The sequence below is a fragment of the Aotus nancymaae genome, unplaced genomic scaffold, assembly GCF_030222135.1.
Source record: "Aotus nancymaae isolate 86718 unplaced genomic scaffold, 86718_ANA_hifiasm-v0.15.2.pri h1tg000027l, whole genome shotgun sequence".
Lineage (NCBI taxonomy): Eukaryota > Metazoa > Chordata > Mammalia > Primates > Aotidae > Aotus > Aotus nancymaae.
In genome coordinates this window covers 2,295,553-2,322,066 of record NW_026988440.1, presented here as the reverse complement: position 1 = coordinate 2,322,066, position 26,514 = coordinate 2,295,553, and the positions used below count along the sequence as shown (strand labels likewise).

General features: G+C 47.9%; 1 protein-coding gene and 1 pseudogene across 2 annotated transcripts; one reads left to right on the top strand and one right to left on the bottom strand.

Annotated features, from left to right (window-relative positions):
* The first annotated feature begins 1,403 nt into the window (after positions 1 to 1,403).
* ABCF1 (ATP binding cassette subfamily F member 1) lies at positions 1,404 to 20,875 on the top strand. Of its 2 annotated transcripts, none has more exons than XM_012433920.3 (25): positions 1,404 to 1,517; positions 8,457 to 8,503; positions 8,863 to 8,952; positions 9,120 to 9,246; positions 9,383 to 9,420; positions 9,505 to 9,612; positions 10,964 to 11,038; positions 11,118 to 11,234; positions 12,532 to 12,645; positions 13,208 to 13,330; positions 13,750 to 13,850; positions 13,955 to 14,040; positions 14,338 to 14,477; positions 14,564 to 14,712; positions 15,341 to 15,424; positions 15,648 to 15,772; positions 15,968 to 16,080; positions 16,225 to 16,396; positions 16,555 to 16,629; positions 16,722 to 16,792; positions 19,255 to 19,287; positions 19,373 to 19,541; positions 19,718 to 19,782; positions 19,875 to 19,947; positions 20,097 to 20,875. In XM_012433920.3, the coding sequence occupies exons 1-25, from the start codon at positions 1,445 to 1,447 to the stop codon at positions 20,261 to 20,263; spliced, it is 2,535 nt and encodes an 844-aa protein (XP_012289343.1). In that variant the 5' UTR covers positions 1,404 to 1,444; the 3' UTR covers positions 20,264 to 20,875. The 2 variants fall into 2 exon arrangements, with proteins under 2 accessions (XP_012289343.1, XP_012289342.1); XM_012433919.2 differs by having other exon boundaries at positions 9,117 to 9,246.
* A 4,217-nt stretch (positions 20,876 to 25,092) lies between these two features.
* Positions 25,093 to 26,497, bottom strand: LOC135276595 (Y-box-binding protein 3-like; annotated as a pseudogene).
* Between the last annotated feature and the right edge of the window lie 17 nt (positions 26,498 to 26,514).

The window sequence follows — 26,514 nt, the reverse complement described above, 5'->3', positions numbered from 1 at the left end:
GCAATTTCATGATGGGGAAGCCTGGAAGAGACACAGGCTTTAGCAGTAAAAACAAGAGCTCCATTTTGTACATATTAGAGATATCTATTAAAGATCTCAGAGAAGATGTTCAGTAAACAGTTGAATTCATGAGCCTGGAGCTCGGGTCAGAAGTTGGGGGCCAGCAAGAAAAGTTTGGGAATCTTCATTGGTTATAGATGGTATTTAAAGTCAGGAGGTAATAGGTGATAAGTCGAGATTAAAGAGAGTGTCAAAGATTGAGGCCTGAGGCACTTCAACATTTAGACTTCAGGAGGAGAAGCCCATTAGACACAAAGGAAGCCTGTGGAGAGTAGTGTCCCTGAAGAAAACAAAGGAAAGAGGGAGTGAGATCCAAGTGTTTCACATGTTATTGGGAGAGTGAGTAGGATGGCCCCAGATCTGTTGACTTTGGCAAGTGTAAAGTCAGGGAATGGTAAGAACAAAAGTATAGTGAATTGAGAGCTGACAGAACTCGGGGAGCACCTAGCTCAAGCTCCTGTATAAATGGTACAGTTAGAAGTGAATCAAAATCTTGATTGTGGTGATAGTTTACTGGGTTTATGCATGTCAAAACTTATGTAAGTGTACACTTCGCATTTATTGTGTGTGCCATTTAATTTGTGTACAGTTTATTGTATGTCACTTTTAGCTCAGTAAAGCTGTTAACGAAAAAAAAAAATGAACCGAAACTCCACTCCACCACGACTTCTGCATGTTGGGCCCCAGTTCCCTGTTTACAATTGTACACTTCGGAATTTTGTGACACAGTTCAACACCGGACCAATCAGACCTCTCCCTTAGTCATTGGACTGCGCTGTCTTTTCTGCCCATGACCCAGTCAGTCTCGCGCCCCATGACCCTCTCCTAAAACACGCGCAATCTCCTCTCTCTTCCCCTTCTTCCCTTGTTTCTTCCTTGCCTACCAGCCTCACCTGATGGGTTCGTGTTCTATCCGTCCCCGATCCACTCGGGCTCTGGCGGCTGCTGCTTGGGAGGCTTCGAGCATTGCGGTGGCAGAGCTAGACACGAGAGTTAGAGATAGAAACTAGAATATGCTTTAAAAAAACAAAAAAGTATGCCTCAACTTCATACTAGTCCGAAATTATTATGTTCATTTCTTGAGTCTCGCGGCGTCGGAAGGTCACGAGGTCAGGCTTCCCAGACAGTCGTAAACGCCGTGCGGACGCTACCGGAGCAGGCCGACAGGAAGGGAGCAGGCGGACGCCAGCCCCGCCCCGTCATTGCAGGCCACGCCTCCACGGGACCAGGACCTTGGCTCTGAGACTACAAAACTCGCACGTGCGCAGCCCGGGGGCGGGGTTGGCCGCGCCGGCGTAGAGAGCCCGCCCCGTCGCCGGGTTCCACGCCGCCGGAAGCGGAAATAGCACCGGGTGCCGCCACAGTTTCTGTAACCGCCACCGCGATGCCGAAGGGGCCCAAGCAGCAGCCGCCGGAGCCCGAGTGGATCGGGGACGGAGAGAGCACCAGCCCGTCAGGTGAGGCTGCTAGGCAAGGAAGACACAAGAGCAGAGGGAGAAGAGAGGAGATTGCGCGAGTCATGGGGCGCGAGACTGACTGGGCCGGTGCGGGGATTACTGCGCATGCGTGCCGTGGGCCCGGGAGGAGTTTGCCGGGCAGGAGTGGGTTTGGAATTGGGGTTAAAGGAAAGAGATCCAGATGTCGCACGCGACCTAAGCGAGACTGGGCAAGAGAAAAGAAAGAGCATATGGTACCGAGGGAGAGATGGGGGAAAACGGGAAAGCTTTGCTTAAAAAATTTGGACATCCGCCCCACACACATTGTATTCCACAGGAATATATAAGCCCTGCCTCGACCTCTCCATGCCCCTACGCGTGCACACAAACTTTAGGAGCCTGTGATCCCACTTGTTTCTCAAGAGAGAATGACTCCTTCGTGGATTCTTTCTTAAGACACCCCTGTCACTGAACTGGAGCAAGAGTATAACTTTTGGATGTTGGAATGCGGGTTAAGGTTTACTTTAAAAGCACCGAATGTTTGTTAAGCGTCCGTTTTTAATTAAGCACTGCATATACTGTGCTTTAAGAGGGGAAGGAAAAAAACATGAAGACATCCAGGGTTTAAATCACTTTTAAGGGGGAGATAAATGGACACAACTAACTACAGTAGGTACGCAGTGACTAATTTTAACAGCACTTATTGGGTGCCTACTGTATACCAGGTACTGTGCAGAAGAACTGGGAATACAGAGATAAAAGATAATACTTTCCTTCAAGGAGCAGCCCAGTGTAGTGAGGGGCCAGAGCATTAACCAGACATTGGTTGTCAGAGTATGATGAATGTGCTTAAGAATGCTATGGGACTGGGCCAGGCGCGGTGGCTCATGCCTGTAATCCCAACACTTTGGGAGGCTAAGGTGGGCGTATCACCTGAGGTCAGGACTTTGAGACCAGCCTGGACAAACCAACAGAGTTTGAGACCACCAACTTGGAGAAACCCTGTCTCTACTGAAAGCACAAAATTAGTGGGTGTGGTGGCGCATTCCTGTAATCCCAGCTACTCAGGAGGCTGAGGCAGGAGAAGAATCGCTTGAACGTAGAGGCGGAGGTTGCAGTGAGGGAGATCCAGCCATTTCACTCCAACCTGGGCAATAAAAGTGATACTCCGTCTCAGGGAAAAAAAAAAAAATGCTATGAGACTATAGAAGAGAGGAGGAGCATCTACTCAGACAGGTAAGGGAGTATCAGAAAAGCCTGCGAAGAATATGTAATAGCTGAGTCCTCTTTCTTTCTTTCCTTTTTTCCTCTTTCTTTCTTTTGAGGAACAGTGTAGCTCCGTCACCCAAGCTGGAGTGCAGTGGCATGAACATGGCTCACTACAGCCTTCACCTCCTGGGTTTAAGAGATCTTGCTGCCTCAGCCTCCTGAGTGGTTGAGACTATTGGCATAGACCACCACAACTGGCTAATTTTAAAATTTTTTGTGGAGATAAGGTCTGGCTATATTGCCCAGGCTGGTCTCAAACTCCTGGGCTCAAGAGATTGTCCTGCCTCAGCCTCCAAAAGTGCTGGAATCACAAGCGTGAGCCACCTCACTGGCCACCTTAGTTTATTGTTGAAAGATCATCGTGAATTAGCAAGGGGAAGCACATTCCAAGCCAAGGAAGTTTGTGGAAAGGTAGAGATGTAGACGAGCCTGACTGGTCCCACTAGAGCCTAGTAACTAGTGTGATGAACTCAGAAAGATGCATAGGAGACAGATAATGAAAGGCTTTTGATACCATTCCGAGGAGTTTAATCCTAAAGACATTATTTCTCTGTCTTTAGGATTAAACTCCTCCGAATGGTATCTAAAGGTGGCTCATGCCTGTAATCCCAGCACTTTAGGAGGCTGAGGTGGGTGGATCACCTGAGGTCGGGAGTTCAAGACCAGCCTGACCAATATGGAGAAACCCTGTCTCTTAAAAATACAAAAAAGTGGCAAAGCATGGTGGCTCACGCCTGTAATCCCAGCACTTTGGGAGGCTGAGGCGGGCAGATCACAAGGTCAGGAGATGGAGACCATCCTGGCTAACACGGTGAAACCCCATCTCTACTAAAAATACAAAAAATTAGCTGGGTGTTGTGGCATGCACCTGTAATCCCAGCAGTTGAGGCTGAGGTAGGAGAATTGCTTGAACCTTGGAGGTGGAGGTTGCGGTGAGCCAAGATTGTACCGTTGCACTCCAGCCTGGGCAACGAGATTGGAAAAAATAAATAAAAAAGAAGGAAGACCTATTGAAGTGCATAAGATGAATGATATGATGACCGATTCACCCTGCAGCACTGAGCAATGGAATAAGCCAAGGCCTGAAGAATAAAGAGTTACTAAGGAGGTGGCATTGAGCAGAACTGAGAACTGATGAAATGAAGGGTGGAGAATTAAGGATGACACTTAAGTAACCCTGTGAGTAGTGGACTATTAACTGAAAGCAGTAATGGGCTGGAGAGTAAAAAGTGGGAAGACAAAGTGTTGGGTATGGAGGAGTCCCCTAGAGAGTGCTTGCAGATTGAAGCAAAAAGAAGGTGAAAGGTGGGAACCCTAAAGAACTTCAGCAATTGCAGGAAGCAGGTAGGAAAGGAGGCTGAAGAGATGAGGCTGAGAAAAGCAAACAGCCAGAGAAACTGGTGGCAAACCAGGAGTGAGCGAGATCCCATAAGTTAAATATGATAGAAGAGAACAAAAAAAAGGTGTGGAGGTAGGCAACATGGAATGCTGCAGAGAAGTCAGGCAAAATAAGGACCAAAATAAACTTCTAAGGGATCAGTGGCAACTTTGGCAGAAGTAATGTTCATTTGGGGATAATACCAGATTGCAGTATGTTTCAAAAGCTATGGGAGAAGAGAAAGTGAAGCTCGTGTGAATCACAGTTTTGAGACCCAGTGAGGACAAGGATACAAAACAGTAATGTGGGAGAGGGGTATAAGGGTAGGGAAGGTTTTCTTCTTTGCTTTGAAGGAGCAGATTAAGCAATACACTAAAAGAGAGAAGACACAGTATATCTCTAGCCACACTTAACCTTTTTCAGTTCCTTGGGGCTTATACTTTCTCACAGTGAACCTGGGCAGAGGCTTTTCTTATCCCTACGATCAGGTGGATAAGTGTAATTAAAGTACAAAAGAGTTTTTTTGTTTGGGTGGGTTTTCTTGTTTTTTGTGTTTTTTTTTGAGATGGAGTTTTGCTCTTTCTGCCCAGGCTGGAGTGCAATGGCACCATCTCAGCTCACTGCAGCCTCCGCCTCCTAGGTTCAAGCGATTCTCCTGCCTCAGACTCCTGAGTAGCTGGGATTACAGGAATGCGCCACCATGCCTTACTAATTTTGCATTTTTAGTAGAGATGGGGTTTCTCCATGTTGGTCAGGCTGGTCTCAAACTCCCAACCTCAGGTGATCCGCCTGCCTCAGCCTCTCAAAGTTCTGGGATTACAGGCTTGAGCCATGTGCCCGGTCTGGTGAGTTTTTAGAGACAATATCTCTATTTGTCATCCAGGCTGGAATGCAGTGGCATGATCTCAGCTCACTACAGCCTCAATCCCGGGTTCAAGCCATCCTCCCATGTAGCTGGGACTACAGGTGCACATCACTATGCCTGGCTAAATTTTTTTGTTTATTTTTGTGTTTTGTTTTCTGTAGAGATGGGGTCTTGCTATGTTGCCCAGGCTAATCTTGAACCTCTGGCCTCAAACAGTCCTTTCACCGTGGTCCCCAAAATGTTGGGATTACAGGTGTGAGCCACTGCACCTGGCCACAAAAGAGATTTAAAGGAAGGAGACCACAAAAGAGATTTAAAGGAAGGCTGTGTTAGTCCTTAGGGAGAAATTAGTGTCTGGGATGAGTCACTCCTGTGTGTTGATGAGGTGAGGTGATCCTGTTTTCCCTTCTTAGGTACTTCAGTAGATCCTTCCTCTTAATGCCTTTAGGATTAAACTCCTTGGAATACATATAAAGCCTTCTATTATTAATACTGCACAACTTTTCAACTCTCACACTAGTCACCCAATACTGGGCTCAGATTTTTTTTCTTAATTTTTGTTTGTTTGTTTGTTTTTTGGGGAGGACAGCCTCAAGTTTTCAAATGTGTTCTGGTTGGAGAATGCAGATTAAGCAAAGACAGACATAAGCATGCCTGGGACTTAATAAAGGATCAGAAAGAAGCCAGTATGAGACTGTAGGTGTGGGTAGGGAAACAGAAAAGATAGAGTAGGGCTCTTTTAGTCTGCGAGGCCTTAAATTATTGGAATTGTCTCGTTATCTCCAGTTTTTTTGAAAAGTAGATGCAACATAAAACTTTCCTGAATAAAAGATTACTATGGAATTCTGGTCTGAGAATACTTTAATGTAGTAGATGGTGGATGCCATTAATTGATTTTTTTTTTTTTTTTTTTTTTTTGAGAAGGAATCTCACTCTGTCACCCAGGCTGGAGTGCAGTGGCGTGATCTTGGCTCACAGCAACCTCCGCCTTCCAGGTGCAAGCAGTTCTCCTGCCTTAGCCTCCCGAGTAGCTGGGACTACGGGAATGCACCACCACACCCAGCTAATTTTTATGTTTTTAGTTGTGACGGGGTTTCACCATGTTGGCCAGGCCAATCTCAATCTCCTGACCTCGTGATCCACCCACCTCAGCCTCCTAAAGTGCTGAGATTGCAGGCATAAGCTGCTGTGTCTGGCGATTTTTTTTTTATGTTAAATACTGAAATGCTTATGGATAGAATTAGATAGCAGTGGATGGAAGGGATGTTTTGGAAGGGAAGATAATAAATAGGCCTAGGTGTGAAGGAAAATCATGAGGCTGCTGGCTGCCTCCCATTCTGATTGGGGGAGTACAAGAGGAGGGAGTGAGTTATGATCTCATACCTTCAGGGAAACAAGGATGGACAGAGGGGTAGAGCTAGAATCTGTTGAGTCAGTAAATTTTTATTGACTTTCCTGGGAACACAGGCTATACAGTCTCTCAGGTTACTCTCTAGAATGAAAGAATAGCACACAGACAGATAAATATGACACAATGTGATTTGTGATATAATAAGCAAGTAAGGCATAGACCCAGATATTCATTTGCTTACCAAATAACTCTATTTACATGGCCTGTAGGTTTTACGAACAACGTGTCCCCCTGGCCAGGCACAGTGACTCAGACCTGTAATTCCAACAGTTTAGGAGACTGAGGCAGGAGGATTGCTTGAGGCCAGAGGTTCAGGATTAGCCTGAGCAACATAAAAAATTTCTTTTGTTTAATTATCCAGGCATGGTGGTGCTTGCCTGTAGTCCTAGCTACTCAAGAGGCAAAAGTGGGAGGATCACCTGAGCCTAGGAATTTAAGGTTACAGTGAGCTATGATCATGCCACTGCATTCCAGCCTGGGTGACAGAGCAAGACCCTGGTCTCTTAAAAATAAATAACATCAATTTGGGAGGGTGTATGTGTGTGTACCACCAAGTACCAAATACACACACACACACCCCTCCCAAATTGAATGTATAATATCTTCTTTCTTCCTATAAGACCTTCTCTTCCACTATCTCCTGAATTAGTAAATGGTACAGGTGTTCTGAAGGTGAAAGGTACACCGAGTCCAGCTAATTTTGCTAAAAACACAGGAGTCATCTCTGAGTGCTCTACTTTATTCCCCACCTCTAGCCCCATCCTGTGAATTCTACTTCTTTCTGTTCCCTTGTCACCATCCTAGACCAAGCTACCATTGTCTGTCTCCAGACTACTCCCAACAGCCTCGCAACAGATTTGCCACTATGTTTATTTCCTTCCATTCTTGCTCTGAAGCCAGAGTGAAACTTTAAAGTGTGAAAGTGATCATACCAATAAAGTCCCCATTCCTTAACCTGATTACAAGGCCCTCACTCCAGCCTTACCTTGCACCGTTCTCCCTTCGGTCTTTTTTTTTTTTTTTTTTTTTTGAATAAAGATGGAGTTTCACCATGATGGCCAGGCTGGTCTTGAACTCCTGACCTCAGGTGATCCACCCATCTTGGCCTCCCAAAGTGCTAGGATTACAGGCGTGAGCCACCGCACCTGGCCTCTCCCTTCAGTCTTTAAGCTTAGCCATACCAAACCTTCCCCTGTCTCTCAGTGTGCGTGCTTTCTCACAGCTGGACCTGTGTACAGCACTGGCATTGCACTGTGTGTCTAACTTCTCATACTATTCATTACTTCAGTTATTAGCTTAAACGCCATCTTTTTAGAGAGGCCACCGGAAATGAAGCCAGCCTCTCCCCCACCACCAAGTAGGCTTTACCTTTTCTTTTGGAATCTTCAGTACACATGTAATTAGCTATTTAAAAATCTCTCTTCCTGGCAAGGCGCAGTGGCTCACGCCTGTAATCCCAGCACTTTGGGAGGCTGAGGTGGGCAGATTGCCTGAGCTCAGGCGTTTGCGACCAGCCTGGGCAACATGGTGAAACCCTGTCTCTACTAAAAAAATAGAAAATATTAACAAGGCATTGCGGCATACAGCTATAATCCCAACTACTCAGGAGGCTGAGGCAAGAGAATTGCTTGAACCCGGGAGGTGGAGGATGCAGTGAGCCAAGATCATGCTGCTGCAATCCAGCCTGGGCGACAGCGAGAGACTCCATCTCAAAAAAAAAAAACAAAAAAACAAAAAAACTCTCTTCCTATAGCTTGCAAACTCCAGAGGAGACCACAGTTGTCTTGTTCATTGCTATAATCCCCTACACTAGCACAATATCAGACACATGGTAGCTGTTTAGTAAATAAATACGTATTGAATGAATGGAGATGGGAATTATTGTTTCTGCAGGAGTTGTGAGACAGTGCAAATATCTAGGAAGTGATAGTTAAGCCAGAAAAATAATAAAATAGGAGAGGCTACAGAGATCTTTGCAGGAGAGATCAGACTGCTTTGGAATTTGTAGATAACCATTCACGATGCTTAACTTTCTAGACAAAGTGGTGAAGAAAGGGAAGAAGGACAAGAAGATCAAAAAAACGGTGAGAAAATGAGGGTTGAGGATAAGAAATGAATATGGGTGTTTCCCAGCTAAATAAATAGCCAGGCGAAAGAGGTGGGAGGACTGAGGGAGGAGAAGAGATCTTGTCAAGAGAGAGAGGCTGGGCACGGTGGCTCATGCCTGTAATCCCAGTATTAGGAAGGCAGAGGTGGGAGGATAGCTTAAGCCCAGGAGTTTGAGACCTGCACACTCTGTTCTCCACAAAAAGAAAAAAAAAGAAAGAGGCAGAAGGTCAGGTGAGGGTGGAGTGGAGGGCCAGTGGGCCCGTGTATGGCAGAACAGAGCTTGATTGGATTAATCTTGGAACCATGTTTACCTGTATCTTAACTCCCTTTATAGTTCTTTGAAGAGCTAGCAGTAGAAGACAAACAGGCTGGGGAAGAAGAGAAAGTCCTCAAGGAGAAGGAGCAGCAGCAACAGCAACAGCAGGTACAAGTGCCACAGAGCCACCAATCCTGGGAGGCACCTGGGCTCCACCAACCCCTTTCCAGCCCATGTTGCTCCACTCAGCTGATGGGGAACCCTCTCTGTGAGGCAGAAATACAGCAGGGGCCTCAGCTTCATTTTCTCACTCTCTCTTGTTTTGCTCTCAGCAGCAAAAAAAGAAGCGAGATACCAGAAAAGGCAGGCGGAAGAAGGATGTGGATGAAGATGGAGAAGAGAAAGAGCTCATGGAGCGTCTCAAGAAGCTCTCAGTGCCAGCCAGTGATGAGGAGGATGAGGGTAAATGACCTGAAGGGGATGGCTACCCAGAATCCATGAGTCATGATGCCTTATACCTTGATCTCTGAGTTCGATTAAATTGGGGGCCAGACATCGTAATTCTTTCCTATCTCATGTTCTCCCATTGTCATTTCAGTACCTGCCCCAAAACCCCGAGGAGGGAAGAAAACCAAGGTAAGCCATCTATGTGGTAAACAGAGACCCCACGGGTGCAACCTTGACCCTCCCACTGACTTCTGTGGCCCTTTCATTCTCTAGGGTGGTAATGTTTTTGCAGCCCTGATTCAAGATCAGAGTGAGGAAGAGGAGGAGGAGGAAGAAAAACATCCTAAGCCTGCCAAGCCAGAGAAGAATCGGATCAATAAGGTGATAGTGGTGTCTCTATTAGTCACGCTCACTCCATTTAGCACCTTCTGGCCATGGTGGAGTAATTTCCTTCTTCTAAACTAGCTCCTCTTGGTCTGCCTTCCTTATACTGTCAAAATCATCTTTTTAAAATACACACCCGGGGGTGGGTGTGATGCCTCACACCTGTAATCCCAGCACTTTGGGAGGCTGAGGCAGGTGAGTCACCTGAGGTCAGGATTGAGACCAGCCTGAACAACATGGTGAAACCTCGTTTCTACTAAAAATACAAAAATTAGCCAGGCGTGGTGGCGCATGCCTGTAATCCCAGCTACTTGGGGGGCAGAGACAGGAGAACTGCTCGAGCCTGGGAGGTGGAATTTTCAGTGAGCCGAGACTGAGCCACTGCCCTTCAACCTGGGTGACAGAGCAAGACTCTTGTCTCAAAAAAAAGAATACATACCCTTGGCCGGGCGCCGTGGCTCACGCTTATAATCCCAGCACTTTGGGAGGCCGGGATGGGTGGATCATGAGGTCAAGAGATCGAGACCATCCTGGTCAACATGGTGAAACCCCGTCTCTACTAAAAATACAAAAATTAGCTGGGCATGGTGGCGCACGCCTGTAGTCCCAGCTACTCGGGAGGCTAAGGCAGGAGAATCGCTTGAACCCAGCAGACGGAGGTTGCAGTGAGCCGAGATCGCACCATTGCATTCCAGCCTGGGTAACAAGAGCAAAACTCGGTCTCAAAAAAAAAAAAAATACATACCCTTTTTATCACTCAGAAATCTATAGTGATTCTATTGCTTCAAGCAATAGAAACAAAAGCCCTCAGGTCCTCGCTCTTCTACTTGTGACTCTTCTGGGTGTGCATCTTAGTCCATGTCCATTTGCCCTCTGGAGAAAGCCTCCAGTGCTAGTGCCACACGCGCTGGTTGCCCACTTGCCTGACTCACAATCCTTAGCCTTGCTGATGTTCCCTAGTTATCTCTTCACTATCTAGTCTCAAGCTGTAGTGTAGGGTTTTCCTGGGTCTCGTTTTTCAGCAGCAGCACTCAATACAGATGGTTTCTGACTTAAGCTTCAGCATATTGATTTTTCTGCTTTATGATGGTGTGAAAGTCATACTCATTTAGTACACTCCTCAACTCATGATGGGATTATGTCAGATAAACCCGTCATAAGTTGGAACTATTATTTTCGACTTAAGATATTTTCAGTTTATAGTAGGTTTATCGGGATGCAACCCTATCGTAAATGGAGGAGCATCTGTATGGTTAACACAGTAGACTCTCTTGAAATGCTTATTATACAGCAAAGTAGCACAATAATTTATATGTGTGTGTTTAATGTGTATGTGTGTCTCCTCCAGGCCGTATCTGAGGAAGAGCAGCCTGCGCTCAAGGGCAAGAAGGGAAAGGAAGAGAAGTCAAAGGGGAAGACTAAGGTGAGAGAGTAACTAGCAGGAGGAGGTATTGGGGCCCAGGGATTAAAGCATTTCATCGGATATGTCTTTTCCCTGTTAGCCTCAAAATAAATTCGCTGCTCTGGACAATGAAGAGGAGGATGAAGAAGAAGAAGAAATAATAAAGGAAAAGGAGCCTCCCAGACAAGGGAAGGAGAAGGCCAAGAAGGCAGAGCAGGTGTGTATTTGGTGTTGAGGGAAGGTGGAGTGAGGGACTGGGGCTCTGTGGTCCTTACGGGAGAGTCAGGATCTCGGGATATAGTTACTATCCCAGCAAACTTTTTCTCTTTTTTGTTTTTTGTTTTGGGGGTTGGGGGTGCTGTGGTGGTGGGTGGTTGTTATTTGGGGATTTTTTACTCAGGATCTTGCTCTGTCACCCAGACTGGAGTGCACTGGGGTGAACATGGCTCACTAAAGCCTCAGCCTCCTGGGCTCAACAGATTCTCCTGCCTCAGCCTCCTAAGTAACTGGGACTAGAAGCATGCACCACTACCCCTGGCTAATTTTTTTATTTTTAGTATAGAGACGAGGTCTCAGTGTGTTGCCAGGCTGGTCTTGAATGTCTGGGCTCAAGCAGTCCTCCTGCCTCAGCCTCCCAAAGTGCTGGGGTTACTGGTGTGAGTCAGTGTGTGTGCCCAGCCAGCAGACTTTTCTATAAAGGGCCATTAGTAAATGTTTTTGGCTTGCAGGCCACATACAATCTCTGTCACATATTCTTTTTTTTTTTCTTTACTCTTTGAAAATACAAAAACTATTTTTATAAAGTTCAGGAGCCATATAAAAACAAGTGTCTGGTCAGCTTTGGCCCACGGGCTGTAGTTTACAACACGTAATGCAGTGAAGAAGGGGCCTGGAATTTATCTCAGGTGATCTGGGTCCCGGCTCTGCCTTCACTGGCTGTGTGACCTTGAATACATCTTCCCATTTCCTTGGGTCTCACTTGTCTCCTTTGTGTGCTATAAGGAGGAGTCTTGAGATCTCCCATGCTTCTGGCACTTCCTAGTTCTATGACTCTGCTTGGTTCCTCAGTGACTGTGCACTAGGGCTGCCTAATCTTTTCTTTGCATGTTAACAAGGAAACCCCAGAAATTCATGTTATACAAATGAAATTCTTGAAATCCATTTACTCCACGTTCAGTTACATTGTATTGGGAGTTACATTTATAGGGACATACACATTGTTACTTTTTTTTTTTTTAATTTAACCACTATACAATCATGGCAGTATTGTTACATTTCATACATACATATTCATACCATTTGTCTTGTACCATTCCTGGTAGCAGAAATTGATAAAGACTGCAGGGAGACCAGGGACTGGGCATGAGAATGAGAGAGGATCCCAAGATATTTTAGGACTCCAAGTAGTGAAGGAGGAGCTGGCTGTGGAACTGGAGCAGGGACGGAGGGCATATGATATGAAATCTGAGTTCTAGAAGGAATCCTTAGTTTTGACCATCCCCGGGTTCTCACAGGGTTCAGAAGAAGAAGGAGAAGGGGAAGAAGAGGAGGAGGAAGGAGGAGAGTCTAAGTCAGATGATCCCTATGCTCACCTTAGCAAAAAGGAGAAGAAAAAGCTGAAAAAACAGGTAAGACCTTGGTTCTTAGCAGTCAAAAGTAAGGGGATTGATTTTTAAATACTTCAACTAGGGGACATGTGATTGGGGACAGGAAGAAAAGTTTTGGGGGCTACTCCAGGTAAAACCATTGGAGTAAGAAAATGATTGTGTTCTGTGAGACTTATCTCAATGTCTGGTTACATGGGCTGTGTCACTTTGGGGTTTTTTTGTTTGTTTTTTGAGACAGGGTCTCACACTGTTGCTCAGGCTGGAGTGCAGTGACGTGATCTCTGCTCACTGCAGCCTCAACCTCCCAGGCTCAGATGATCTTCCCACCTCGGCCTCCTGAATAGCTGAGACATGGATGGCATCACCATGCCCAGCTAATTTTTGTATTTTTTGTGGAGACGGGGTTTTGCCATGTTGCTCAGGCTGGTCTCAAATTCCTGCACTTAAGAGCTCCACCTGCCTGAGCCTCCCAGAGTGCTGGGATTACAAGTGTGAGCCAGCACACCCACCCAGCATGGGCTGTTTTATGGTGATGGGAAACTGGTAGATTATGGCTTCAAATATGGTTTTTCTTCCTTCTCAGATGGAGTATGAGCGCCAAGTGGCTTCATTAAAAGCAGCCAATGCAGCTGAAAATGACTTCTCCGTGTCCCAGGCAGAGATGTCCTCCCGCCAAGCCATGTTAGAAAATGCATCTGATATCAAGGTTAGGTCTCAGGGGGCCCCTTCTAGTCCACTCACCTAGGGAAGAGCCAGTTCTCTCATCTTTCCTGAGTGGCTGTGGTGTGTGAATGGGTTAGTTCAGTGGGAAGAAAGATTGGAGACATTTTCCACACCTTGGGTTCTGCCAACTTGAGCAAGAAGATAGAAAAACCAGTAGAAGTGGGGTCTACCCTCGGCAGAAAATAGTGTGGGACAGACTAGACTAGCTGAGGATGCATGGGACTCCCATTACAGGCAGTGGACAGGGTGGGGACCGGCTGTGGGGAGAGGAAGGGGATTATGCTGGAGGTAATGGTTTGTCAGAGGCTTACCTGCAGGGAGAAAGTGGCTGCTCCTGTCCCAAAGGGAGAATTTTCATGTGCTCCTCCTTTCCCTCTGCCACCTCTTTCCTGATGGCTACAGCTGGAGAAGTTCAGCATCTCAGCTCATGGCAAGGAGCTGTTCGTCAATGCAGACCTGTACATTGTAGCCGGCCGCCGCTACGGGCTGGTGGGGCCCAATGGGTGAGAAGAAGAGGGACCTAGAGGCAAAAAAAAGGGGAGGAGCCTGGAGGGAAAAGAAGAGATTTCTCAGTGGTGGCCTGGTCCTAATAGCTTTCATTCCCCAGCAAGGGCAAGACCACGCTTCTCAAGCACATTGCCAACCGAGCCCTGAGCATCCCTCCCAACATTGATGTGTTGCTGTGTGAGCAGGGTGAGGCCAGTGGGGAGAAAAAGGGCTTGGTGAGATGGGCAGTTGGGTAGAAAAGCCAGCCAAGAACAGAAGAAATTGTGGCTATGGAGTTGGAAAGGATGTGGAGGGAGACTGGGGACCGAGGAAGGGATGCTAACGAAAGGAGGGGAGAGTCAATGAGGAACTTGAGAATATTTCATTTGGAACAAGTACAAAGAGCTGGGCAGGGTCAGGCGAAACAGAAATGCAACTGAAGGGAAAGAGGGATGAGACTTTTGGCTCTTGAGGCTGCCTGACTGTTCTCCCTCTGATTCCCAGAGGTGGTAGCAGATGAGACGCCAGCAGTGCAGGCTGTTCTTCGAGCTGACACCAAGCGATTGAAACTGCTGGAAGAGGAGCGGCAGCTTCAGGGACAGCTGGAACAAGGGGATGACACAGCTGCTGAGAGGCTAGAGAAGGTAGAGGAGATGGCGCAGGGGACACGGGCTAAGACTTGGGGGTTCCTGGTGCCCTCAGACATGTGTCCTCTTCTCCCTCCTCCCAGGTGTATGAGGAATTGCGGGCCACTGGGGCAGCAGCTGCAGAGGCCAAAGCACGGCGGATCCTGGCTGGCCTGGGCTTTGACCCTGAAATGCAGAATCGACCCACACAGAAGTTCTCAGGAGGCTGGCGCATGCGCGTCTCCCTGGCCAGGTGGGCCATTCACCTCACTGCCCTCCTTTCCAATCTCAGACCACCAGGGCCCTTTCTTTCCCTTCTTATTCTTCAAGGCCAATAGTGAGGCTCAAGGCTTACCTCTCCCTCCTTACTGTGTTGTGAGAACTTAGGGTCTTTCTCTATTTCTCTCCCTACCTGGTGGTGTGTTCTCATCAACATATCCTGCTGCTGGGTGCAATGGATTGCGCCTGTAATCCCAGCACTTTGGAAGGCAGAGGCTGGAGGATTATCTTGAACCCAGGAGTTTGAGACCAGGCTGGGCAACATAGGGATACCCTGTCTCTACAAAATATTTTAAAATTAGCCGGACATGGTAGCTTACACTTGTGGTCGCAGCTACTCTGGAGGCTGAAGTAGAAGTATCACTTGGACCTGGGGATTGAGGCTACAGTGAGCCATGATTGTGCCACTGCGTGCCAGCCTGGGCAACAGAGTGGGAGCCTGTCTTGGAAAAAATTAAACCACATCCTGCCCAAGAACTTCTCTGAGGAGAGCTTGGGAAGGAGTGTTCATGGTCTCAGGCTCTATCTCCCTGTTTTCTCTGGGGTTGTCCAAGCAAGGATCTTTCTCTCCCTGACCCTGCCCTCTGCTACCCACCCTCTAGGGCACTGTTCATGGAGCCCACACTGCTGATGCTGGATGAGCCCACCAACCACCTGGACCTTAACGCTGTCATCTGGCTCAATAAGTGCGTTGCCCATGATTATGGCCTTTGCATCATTGGTTCCCATTCAGCACTTCCTTCCCCGTCCCTCCCTGCCCTCTTTTCCTTTAGCCCTTCTCCACTATGCCTGTGACAGCTCTATCCAGACTCCCCCTTTCCCTCCTAGCCCCCATTGTTTGCCTGCTTCCCCTGACTTATCTCTCACTTGACTGTTGTGACACTTAACACCCTTTTCTCTGAAACCCAGCTACCTCCAGGGCTGGCGGAAGACCTTGCTGATCGTCTCCCATGACCAGGGCTTCTTGGATGATGTCTGCACTGATATCATCCACCTCGATGCCCAGCGGCTCCATTACTATAGGGGCAATTACAGTAAGTAGGATTGTATGTGGATACAGGGAAGAGATAGAACCTGAAGAGAGGCCTGGATGAGAGGGTATATTTAGATAAACTGAGTCCTGTCAGAATTCCAGACAGTGATGCCTACCCCATCATCACCAGTCCCTGGTTGTCCCTTTGCTGGGGAGAGGAGCAACCACTGATGCCCAATCTCCCCTTTTGCCCCAGTGACCTTCAAAAAGATGTACCAGCAAAAGCAGAAAGAACTGTTGAAGCAGTATGAGAAGCAAGAGAAAAAGCTGAAGGAGCTGAAGGCAGGCGGGAAGTCCACCAAGCAGGCAGTGAGCACCTGGGGGACTCCTGGGCAGAGGGGGCACTCTTCTCTCCTGACAGAGGAGGAAGACGACGACTCTGGAACACTGGCCTACATTTCGAGGACTGCTGTGCGGAGTACAGATTTCTCTTTTTTTCCTCTTCCTCTCTAGGAAAAGCAAACGAAGGAAGCCCTGACTCGGAAGCAGCAGAAATGTCGACGGAAAAACCAGGATGAGGAATCCCAGGAGGCCCCTGAGCTCCTGAAGCGCCCTAAGGAGTACACTGTGCGCTTCACTTTTCCGGATCCCCCACCACTCAGCCCTCCCATCCTGGGTCTGCATGGTGAGTGCTGTGTACTTCTGCTGCTCTGCAGGAAGCACCAGAAGCAGTGTGCACCCCAAATTCTCTACCAAGACTGGGATTGCTCCTGTTCTCCAAGGCCAGCACATCAGAGGTACTGTGTGGGCACTGAAAACAATATTGCTTTTCCTGGCTTTCAGGTGTGACATTTGGCTATGAGGGTCAGAAACCACTCTTTAAGAACCTGGATTTTGGCATCGACATGGATTCACGGAGTGAGTTGGCAGGGGTGGCTCAGGGATGTGCAACAGGAGCCACAGGGAGAGTCTCTGGGGACCTCTTTGACCACCTGTCTTCCATCTTGCAGTCTGCATTGTGGGCCCTAATGGTGTGGGGAAGAGTACACTACTCCTGCTGCTGACCGGCAAGCTGACACCGGTGAGTGCTGGAGCCAAGAAGGGAGAGCATGAGAAATATGAAAACACGGGTGCTTGCCAGAAGCTGGAATCAGGGAGCTTCTCGAGAATGGAGAGTTCAATACAGAACTCATCATAGATGATTCATTTCCCTAAGAGGGGCAGTAGAGGAGGAGAAGAGCTTAGATCAGTTCAGGAGAGCTAAGAGAATTGGGATAGAATTGGGATCACATCCATGTGTTTTGGTCATACGAGAACTATATGTCTATTATAGAACAATTAAAAATTGCATAAATGGGCCAGGCACGGTGGCTCATGCCTGTAATCCCAGCAGTTTGGGAGGCTGAGGCGGGCAGATCACCTGAGGTCAGAAGTTCAAGACCAGCCTGGCCGACATGGTAAACCCCTTCTCTGCTAAAAATACAGACAATAGCAAGGTGTAGTGGCATGCACCCGCAGTCCCAGCTACTCAGAAGGCTGAGGCAGAATTGCTGGAACCTAGGAGGCAGAGGTTTCAGTGGGCTGAGGTTGCACCATTGCGCTCCAGCCTGGGCAACAGAGCAAGACTGTCTCAAAAAAAAAAAAAGTGGCCTAGCACGGTGGCTTACACCTGTAATCCCAGCACTTTGTGGGAGGCTGCAGCGATGGATCATTTGAGCTCAGGAGTTAAAGACCAGCCTGAGCAACATGGTGAAATCCCATCTCTACTAAAAATCCAAAAATTAGCCAGGCAAGGTGGTAAGCAACTATAGTCCCAACTACTTGGGAGGCTAAGGGAGGAGAATTGCTTGAGCCCAACTGGTAGAGGTTGCAGTAAGCCAAGGTCATGCCACTACCCTTAGTCTAGGTGACAGAGTGAGACTCCATCTCAAAAATAAAAGCTTAAGTCCAGAGAAAAATCTTGAAATAACTAGTATAAATGTTTTAGTGGGTATCTTTCTTCTTTTTTCCTTTGCAAATGTGTATGTAATTTTTTTAACAAAAATGGGCTGTCATATGAATTGTTTTGCAGCTAGATTTTTCCAAATAATATACATTATGCATTTTTCCATGCTAATAATATACAAACACTTATTTTGTATGAATCTACCATTTTATTTGAACTTTTGTAATATAGTGCTTCTGAAAGTTTGTAGGCATTTCTGCTCCCTCAAGCAGAGTGTTTAGAAGCCATTTTCTTACATCCAGAGATTAGATCTTTAGAAAGATGTTATGCCAGATGCGGTGGCTCATGCCTGTAATCCCAGCCCTTTGGGAGGCAGAGGCGGGTGGATCACAAGGTCAAGAGATCGAGACCATCCTGGTCAACATGGTGAAACCCCGTCTCTACTAAAAATACAAAAAATTAGCTGGGCATGGTCGCGTTCACCTGTAGTCCTAACTACTCAGGAGGCTGAGGCAGGAGAATTGCCTGAACCCAGGAGGCGGAGGTTGCGGTGACCCGAGATCGCGCCATTGCACTCCAGCCTGGGCAACAAGAGCGAAACTCCGTCTCAAAAAAAAAGAAAGATGTTATTAGATCCTCGCCAAAATAAACTCACCACATGAGGCCGTTACAATGTATTGTGAGTCTTTGCTGTATAGAGAGCAGGTGTTTAGCTGTGGTTAGTCCCTCCTGCTTGTCCCTTTTGTCCTCCCTCCATTCTGCTTCTCTTACTCCTCTTTGGCCCCTTACACCTTTACTTTGCTCAATGTGCCTTTTTCATATTAGGGAGAACATCCCTGTTCCTTCTCTCTTTTTTTTTTTTGAGACAGTCTCGCTCTGTTGCCAAGGATGGAGTGCAAGTGTCATGATCTCAGCAACCTCTGTCTCCTGGGTTCAAACGATTCTTGTGCCTCAGCCTCCTGAGTAACTGGGATTATAGGCATTTGCCACCATGCCGAGCTAAATTTTTTTTTTTTTTTTTGAGTCAGAGTCTTATCCTGTCACCAGGCTCCAGGCTGGAGTGCAGTGGCACAATTTCGGCTCACTGCAACCTCCGCCTCCCGGGTTCAAGCAATTCTTCTGCCTCAGCCTCCCGAGTAGCTGGGACTACAGGCGCACACCACCATGCCCAGCTAATTTTTGTATTTTTAGTAGAGATGGGGTTTCACCATGTTGGCCAGGATGGTCTTGATCTCTTGACCTTGTGATCCGCCTGCCTCGGCCTCCCAGAGTGCTGGGATTAAAGGCTTGAGCCACCGCGCCCGATCCCAGCTAATTTTTTATTTTTAGTAGAGATAGGGTTTCGTCATGTTGGCCAGGCTGGTCTCGAACTCCTGGCCTCAAGTGCCTCCTGACCTGCCTGCCTTGGCCTCCCAAAGTGTTGGGATTACAGGCATGAGCCACCACGCCTGGCCCCTGTTCTTTTTTTTTTTTTCCCTTATGCGTATTTGTCCCTGGCCCATTTCTGGTGTTTGTCTCCCCTTCAGAAAAGCTGGTGTATGGAGCTGCAGTGCCTTTTCCCCTTGCCTTCCTCTTAACTGCTTTCTCTTCCCTTGCAGACCCACGGGGAAATGAGGAAGAACCACCGGCTGGTAAGTTGGCTTTGGAATTTAGGGAATGAAAATCTGATGGAGGAAGTGTGACTTTAAGTGACCACCTCCCTCTCTTCTTGGGCAGAAAATTGGCTTCTTCAACCAGCAGTATGCAGAGCAGCTGCGCATGGAGGAGACGCCCACTGAGTACCTGCAGCGAGGCTTCAACCTGCCCTACCAGGATGCCCGCAAGTGCCTGGGCCGCTTCGGCCTGGAGAGTCACGCCCACACCATCCAGATCTGCAAACTCTCTGGTACCATTGTGGGACCAGGGAGGGTGCCCTTCACCTTATCATTCATGTCTACAAACTGTACCTAGAGGAACCAGGAATGAGGAAGCCTCAGCACACAAACTGGCACATCTTCAGTGTTTGCCTTTAGAATGTGAGGTGGTAGAAGGTATGACAGCCCTCCCCTTCCTTTGCTACAGGTGGTCAGAAAGCACGAGTTGTGTTTGCCGAGCTGGCCTGTCGGGAGCCGGATGTCCTCATCTTGGTGAGTGAGCTGGGCTGTGGGAGAGGGGTTAAGGGTAACAGTAATGGAAGATGGGAGTTGCCGTGCTCAGTCATGGAATTCTTCCTCTGTAGGACGAGCCAACCAATAACCTGGACATAGAGTCTATTGATGCTCTGGGGGAGGCCATCAATGAATACAAGGGTGGTAAGTCAGCTGAGAGTGTGCCCTCCCCTCATTGGGACCAAGCTGTAGTGTCCTTCACTACAAAAGGGCCTAGAGCTCCCTTATTTCATGCACTGATTCCCCTCTTCCTCCTTTCTCTTGCCTTCTGTTCTTGCCATCTTTCTTCAAAGCTGTGATCGTTGTCAGCCATGATGCCCGACTCATCACAGAAACCAACTGCCAGCTGTGGGTGGTGGAGGAGCAGAGTGTTAGCCAGATTGATGGTGACTTCGAAGACTACAAGCGGGAGGTGTTGGAGGCCCTGGGTGAAGTCATGGTCAGCCGACCCCGAGAGTGAGCTTTCCTTCCCAGAAGTCTTCCAAGAGACAAGCTTGTGTGGCTTGAAGTCCCCTGTTGTCTCCCTTTCTCCTCTGAAGACTGCCTCTGACCTGCAGCTAACTTGGCAACCACTCAGGCACATGAAGGTGGAGTGTGACCTTGATGTGACCAGGATACCACTCTGATTGCATCCATTTCTCTGAAAGACTTGTTTGTTCTGCTTTTCTTCAGATAACTGACCTGGCCTTATCCTTGGCATCCCTTTAAACAAACAGAGGTGACCACCTTATTGTGAGGTTCCATCCAGCCAAGTTTATGTGGCCAGTTGTCTGAAGACTCATCACTCAGAAGCCTGCCTCTGGTTCACCCTACAGCTTCAGGCCCAGCTGCCCCCTGGTCTTTGGGTGGTGCTGTTCTTTTCTGGTGGATTTAATGCTGACTCATTGGTACAAACAGCTGTAGAAGCTCAGAGCTGGAGGTGAGGGTCTGAGGCCTTTGCCATTATCCATCCCAAGATTTGGTGCCTGCAACCTCTTGTCTGGTTGAGGACTTGGGGGCAGGAAAGGAATGCTGCTGAACTTGAATTTCCCTTTACGAGGGGAAGAAATAAAGGAAAGGAGTTGCTGCCACATGTCAGTGTTTGGAGATTGATGGGAGTTGGAACTACTCTCCGTCTTGATTTGCTTTATTCAATTTTCTAGCAACTTTTAACAGTCCTTTCTCCCCCACTAAGGCAGATGGATCTTATTTGCAGTCTTGCTGAACTTTAGACAGTGTTTGCTGTTTGAGGATCATAGGATCCCTTTCCCTCGACCCTTCACACAAGGAAAAAGCACAGTGATTCATACTCTGCCTCTTGGAACTTGAGTCTCTTTCCTCCCTGCCCCCCACCCCCCACATCCCCCGAGTTCAAGTGATTCTCCTGCCTAAGCCTCCCAAGTAGCTGTTATTACAGGTGCACACCACCAGGCCCAGCTATTTTTTTGTATTTTTGATAGAGAAGGGGTTTCACCGTGTTGGTCAGGCTAGTCTCAAACTCCTGACCTCAAACAATTCACCCACCTTAGCCTCCCAAAGTGCTGGGATTACACTTGTGAGCCAGTGTGCCCAAGTTCTTCTGTGTGTGTGTGTTTTGTTTTGTTTTTTGAGACAGGGTCTTGCTCTGTTGCCCAGGCTGGAGTGCACTGCAGCCTCAACCTCCTGAGCTCAAGCAATCCTTCCACCGCAGTCTCCTGAGTGGCTGGGACTACAGGTGCATACCACCATACTCAGCTAATTTTTTATTTTTATAATTTTATTTATTTTTTTTTGAGACAGAGTTTCGCTCGTTACCCAGGCTGGAGTGCAATGGCATGATCTCGGCTCACCGCAACCTCCGCCTCCTGAGTTCAAGCAATTCTCCTGCCTCAGCCTCCCGAGTAGCTGGGACTACAGGCATGCGCCACCATGCCCAGCTAATTTTTGTATTTTTTAGTAGAGACAGGGTTTCACCTTGTTGACCAGGATGGTCTCAATCTCTTGACCTTGTGATCCACCCGCCTTGGCCTCCCAAAGTGCTGGGATTATAGGCGTTAGCCACCGTGCCCGGCCCATTTTTTATTTTTAATAGAGGCAAGGTCCTGCTATATTGCCCAGGCTGGTTTCAAACTCCTGGCATCAAGCAATCCCTGCCTCAGCCTCCTGAGTGGTTCAGACTACAGGCATGTGCCACCACACCCAGCTAATTTTTTTTTTTTTTTTTTTTTTTTTTTTTTTTTTTAGTAGAGACAGTGTCTTGCTATGTTGCCCAGGCTGGTCCTGGCAATCTGAAGCAATCTTCCTGCCTCAACCTCTCAAAGTGCTGGGATTATAGGCGTGAGCCACCACGCCTAGCCAGAATTTGGGTTTCGTCCAAGCTAATCTCATGAGTGAGGAGGTGCTTTGCTCTGTGGTCAGGGACCAGAGTATTGATCCTCTCAAAGTTATTAAATCATCCAGCCAACATGTACAGTACTGTGGGGTATACACAAGAAGGGAAAAGACAAGATCTGCCTTCATTAATAGTCTGGTTAGAGAAGACTTAAAAATAAGCATAAAGGCCGGGCGCGGTGGCTCACGCCTGTAATCCCAGCACTTTGGGAGGCCGAGGCAGGTGGATCACGAGGTCAAGAGATCGAGATCATCCTGGTCAGCATGGTGAAACCCTGTCTCTACTAAAAATACAAAAAATTAGCTGGGCATGGTGGTGCGTGCCTGTAATCCCAGCTACTCAGGAGGCTGAGGCAGGAGAATTGCCTGAACCCAGGAGGCAGAGGTTGCGGTGAGCCGAGATCGCGCCATTGCACTCCAGCCTGGGTAACAAGAGCGAAACTCCGTCTCAAAAAAATAAATAAATAAAAAATAAGCATAAATATATCATGTAATTTTGATCAATTGCCTAATATATAGTACTCTAGCTTCTAAGTTGCCACATACTCAAAAAAAAAGGGAAAGATTGTCCAGGGCTTATTTGGCAGTCACTTGAGGGTGGACCTTGAAACATGATTTGAAGCTGGGCACGGTGGCTCACACCTGTAATCTCAGCACTTTGGGAGGCTGAGGTGGGTGGATCAGGAGGTCAGGAGTTCGAGACTAGCCTGGCCAATGTAGTGAAGCCCTGTCTCTACTAAAATTAGCCAAACATGATGGCAGGCGCCTGTAGTCCCAACTACTCAGGAGGATGAGGCAGGAGAATCACTTGAACCCAGGAGTCGGAGGTTGTAATGAGCTGAGAGCACACCATTGTCCTCCAGCCTGGGCGACAATATGAGACTCCATCTAAAAAAAAAAAAAAAAAAAAGGCCGGGCGCGGTCGCTCACACCTATAATCCCAGCATTTTTGGAGGCCGAGGCAGGTGGATCACGAGGTCAAGAGATCGAGACCATCCTGGTCAACAAGGTGAAACCCTGTCTCTACTAAAAATACAAAAATTAGCTGGGCATGGTGGCGCGCACCTGTAGTCCCAGCTACTCGGGAGGCTGAGGCAGGAGAATTGCTTGAACCCAGGAGGCGGAGGTTGCAGTGAGCCGAGATCACGCCATTGCACTCCAGCCTGGGTAACGAGCGAAACTCCATCTCAAAAAAAAAAAAAAAAAAAAAAAGGAAAAATGATTTGAATAATCAGGAACCAGGGAGCCGTTTTTCAGACCTAGGAAAAGAGTAGTCTAAGGCTTGGGAGTTAATGGATGACAGCTGGTGTGGCCATTTTTCTTAGAGTTAGGCTGGGGAGTTTGGTTTGGAAAGTAAAATAGAAACAGTGGGTAGTGGTATTAGGTGGTGATGCGCAAAGTGTGTTATAGAAACTTGCAGGGCAAAGCCCAAAACTTTTGTCATGGGAATGGGAGGTATGCACAAGGTATGTTATAGAAACTTGCAGGGCGAAGCCCATAACTTTTGTCATGGGAACTCAATCCTGAACTAGGTAGGGGAGATAGGGATGGAAAGAAAAGGGCAGATGGAAAGAACAGATGTGGAGGTTGGGGAGAAGAGAGTGATAGGAGATGTATCCAGTTCCAGAGGAATATGGAGAGCTGTCTGGCTAAGACTTAACTGTTTGGACATTTAATTTGGGGAAATTATTTTCCAGCCAAGTGAATAAATAATACTGGACCTCAAGTGCAAGCTTCATAAAGGGAGTGAAGGTTTGGTGTGGAAACAGCTGCATAGGCAGTTAGGGAACACTCTAAATTAGAAATAAGGAAACATGTCTTGTACACAATTTGAAGGGGAAAACTTGGGGTCTTGGCAGTGACCTTGGACAAGCCACTTAGCCTCTTGATACCTCTTTTCACATCTGTAAAATGAAGGTGATAGTACCTACGTCACCAGGTTACCAGGGGATGTGATTGTACTTATGCATACCTTAAAAATCTTTTTACTTTTCTTATATGCATTTTATATTACACTTTTTTTTTTCTTTTTTTGGAGATGGAGTCTTACTCTTTTGCTCAGGCTGGAGTGCAGTGGTGCGATACTGGCTCACTGCAACCTCCATCTCCTGGGTTCAAGCAGTCCTCCTGACTCAGCCTCCCGAGTAGCTGGGATTACAGGCATGCACCACCACACCTGGTTAATTTTTATAATTTTAGTAGAGACAAGGTTTCACCATGTTGGCCAGGCTGGTCTCAAACTCCTGACCTCAGGTGGTCCGCCTGCCTTGGCCTCCCAAAGTGCTGGGATTACAGGCATGAGCCACTGCACTCAGGCTATGTTTTGTTTTGTTTTTTTTTTTTTTTTTTGAGATGGAGTCTCACTCTGTCTCCCAGACTGAAGTTCAATGGCACAATCTTGGCTCACTGCAACTTCTGCCTCCCGGGTTCAAGCAATTCTCCTGCCTCAGCCTCCTGAGTAGCTGGGACTACAGGCGTGCGCCACCACACCCAGCAAATTTTTTTGTGTTTTTAGTAGAGATGGGGTTTCACCATGTTGGCCAGGATGGTCTCGATATCCTGACCTCATGATCTGCCCACCTCGGCCTCCTAAAGTGCTGGGATTACAGGTGTGAGCCACCACGCCTGGTCCCAGGCTATATTTTTACTTTTTTTTTTTTTTTTTTCCTTTGAAGGGTAAAAATTTTATTTTTGAGGAATTTCTTACTGCACATTTTCAAAGAGAGTCACATAAGACATCAAAAATATTATCCTTCCCTCATCCTAGAAATAAAGAGGACATAAAATTTCTTTTTAAATCATGACACTTCGAGGTTTAGCACCAGCATCCAAAATGAACAAAAACGAAAAAAAAAGCATTTACTATATATTTCAGATCTCTTTGGTTGGGGTTCTCCCCATGTGGTATTAATATTTCTTGTTTCAATTTATATTACCAAAACAGCAAAAACCAGGAAAAAAAATATATAAACCTAGTGGTTGCTGAAACTGGGGGGGTTGCTCTCTTGTCTTCTGTGCAGGAATTCCCAGGTTCTCAGCTTGCTGGAAAAATCTGTTGACATTTTCTTTTTGCAGTTGTTTCTTAAAGAATAACAGTAAACATTGCAATGTCCAAATCTTGGTTAGTCTTCCACTTTATTGCTTAGATGTTTCTTTGGTGTTGGTAAGGTTGTGGCCTGCTTTTTCCCCTATTTCTGAATCGTCATTAATTCTTTAGGTCACCCTGCCGATGGTGAAGGTGCCTGGCGAGCCTGGTGTTACTCAGCACTGCTCTGCTCGGTGGCGGGAGCAGGGTTCTCAGCTGGTGCCTCACCTGCCTTGGCCTCTTTGCCATCTTGCGAAGGAGCGTTAGGAGGACGTGGGCGACGCCGGTAATTGTAGGGACGCCGGTATCCACGGCGAACGGACGGCTGGTTTGGACCACTGGAGGCTTGCTGATTCTCTTGATCTTCAGCCTCTCCAACTGCTGGGGCAGGTCGTGGGCGAGGAGGTCCCCTGCTACGGTACCTTGGGCGGTAAGTTGGATTTCGATGAACCGGTCCCTGAAGTTGTGCTCCCTCTGGGACGCCTTCCTTCATCTCTCCAATCTCACCAGCCTGTATTCTGTTGGGGTCTGTCCCATGTGGTAAGGCGGGAACCGCCGCTGCCGGTACTGAGGGCGATACTGGGGGCGGCGCAGCTGATTCTGGGCCCCCGAGAACTGCCCATCAGTGGCAGGGGGGTCAAATCCTTCACTGCCGCCGCTCCCTTCCTCCTCCTCCTCCCCAGCGTAATTCCGGGGAGGGCCACGGCGCCTTCCATAGTAGCCGCGTCTGGAACGGCGCCGATCAGCAGCGTAACGACTCCCTTCCACAGGAACTCCATCCGGGCCAGTCACATTGGCTGCTTCTGCACCCTTCTCTCCTTCAACCACATCAAACTACAGTTTCTCCATCTCTACACTGCGCAGATATTTCCGTGGGTTATTCTTCTTGATGGCAGTCTGATGTGCAAATACATCTTACTTGGTGTCATTTCGATTTATAAATCCATATCCATTTTAGAACCATTTGACAGTGTTGTCCTTGGGGACTTTGGTGGCGAGAACTTTTTTCTCCGCGTCTTCGCTGCCGGCGGCGGTAGCTAAAGAGGCGGCGGCCGCGGTGCCCGTGGCTGCGGGGGCCGCGTCCCCACCGGGGTTTCCTGCGACCAGGGCGGCCGGCGCCGTGGCCGCGGCCTGGGGCGCACCGCTGCCCGCCGAGCTCTTGGGCGCGGAGTCCTGGGGAGCCGCGGCGGCCGCCTCCGCCGAAGCCTGCAGGAGGAGGGTGGTGGTGGTGGTGGTGGTGGCCTCGCCCGCCTCGCTCATGCCTCCTCCTCCGCTCT

Excerpts from the sequence above, each read along its gene's own strand:
- ABCF1 (XM_012433919.2), top strand. The coding sequence starts at position 1,445 with ATGCCGAAGGGGCCCAAGCAGCAGCCGCCGGAGCCCGAGTGGATCGGG. Across the intron at positions 1,518-8,456 it reads AGAGAGCACCAGCCCGTCAG|ACAAAGTGGTGAAGAAAGGG; the intron begins GTGAGGCTGCTA and ends TTAACTTTCTAG. Across the intron at positions 19,783-19,874 it reads AGCCGGATGTCCTCATCTTG|GACGAGCCAACCAATAACCT; the intron begins GTGAGTGAGCTG and ends CTTCCTCTGTAG.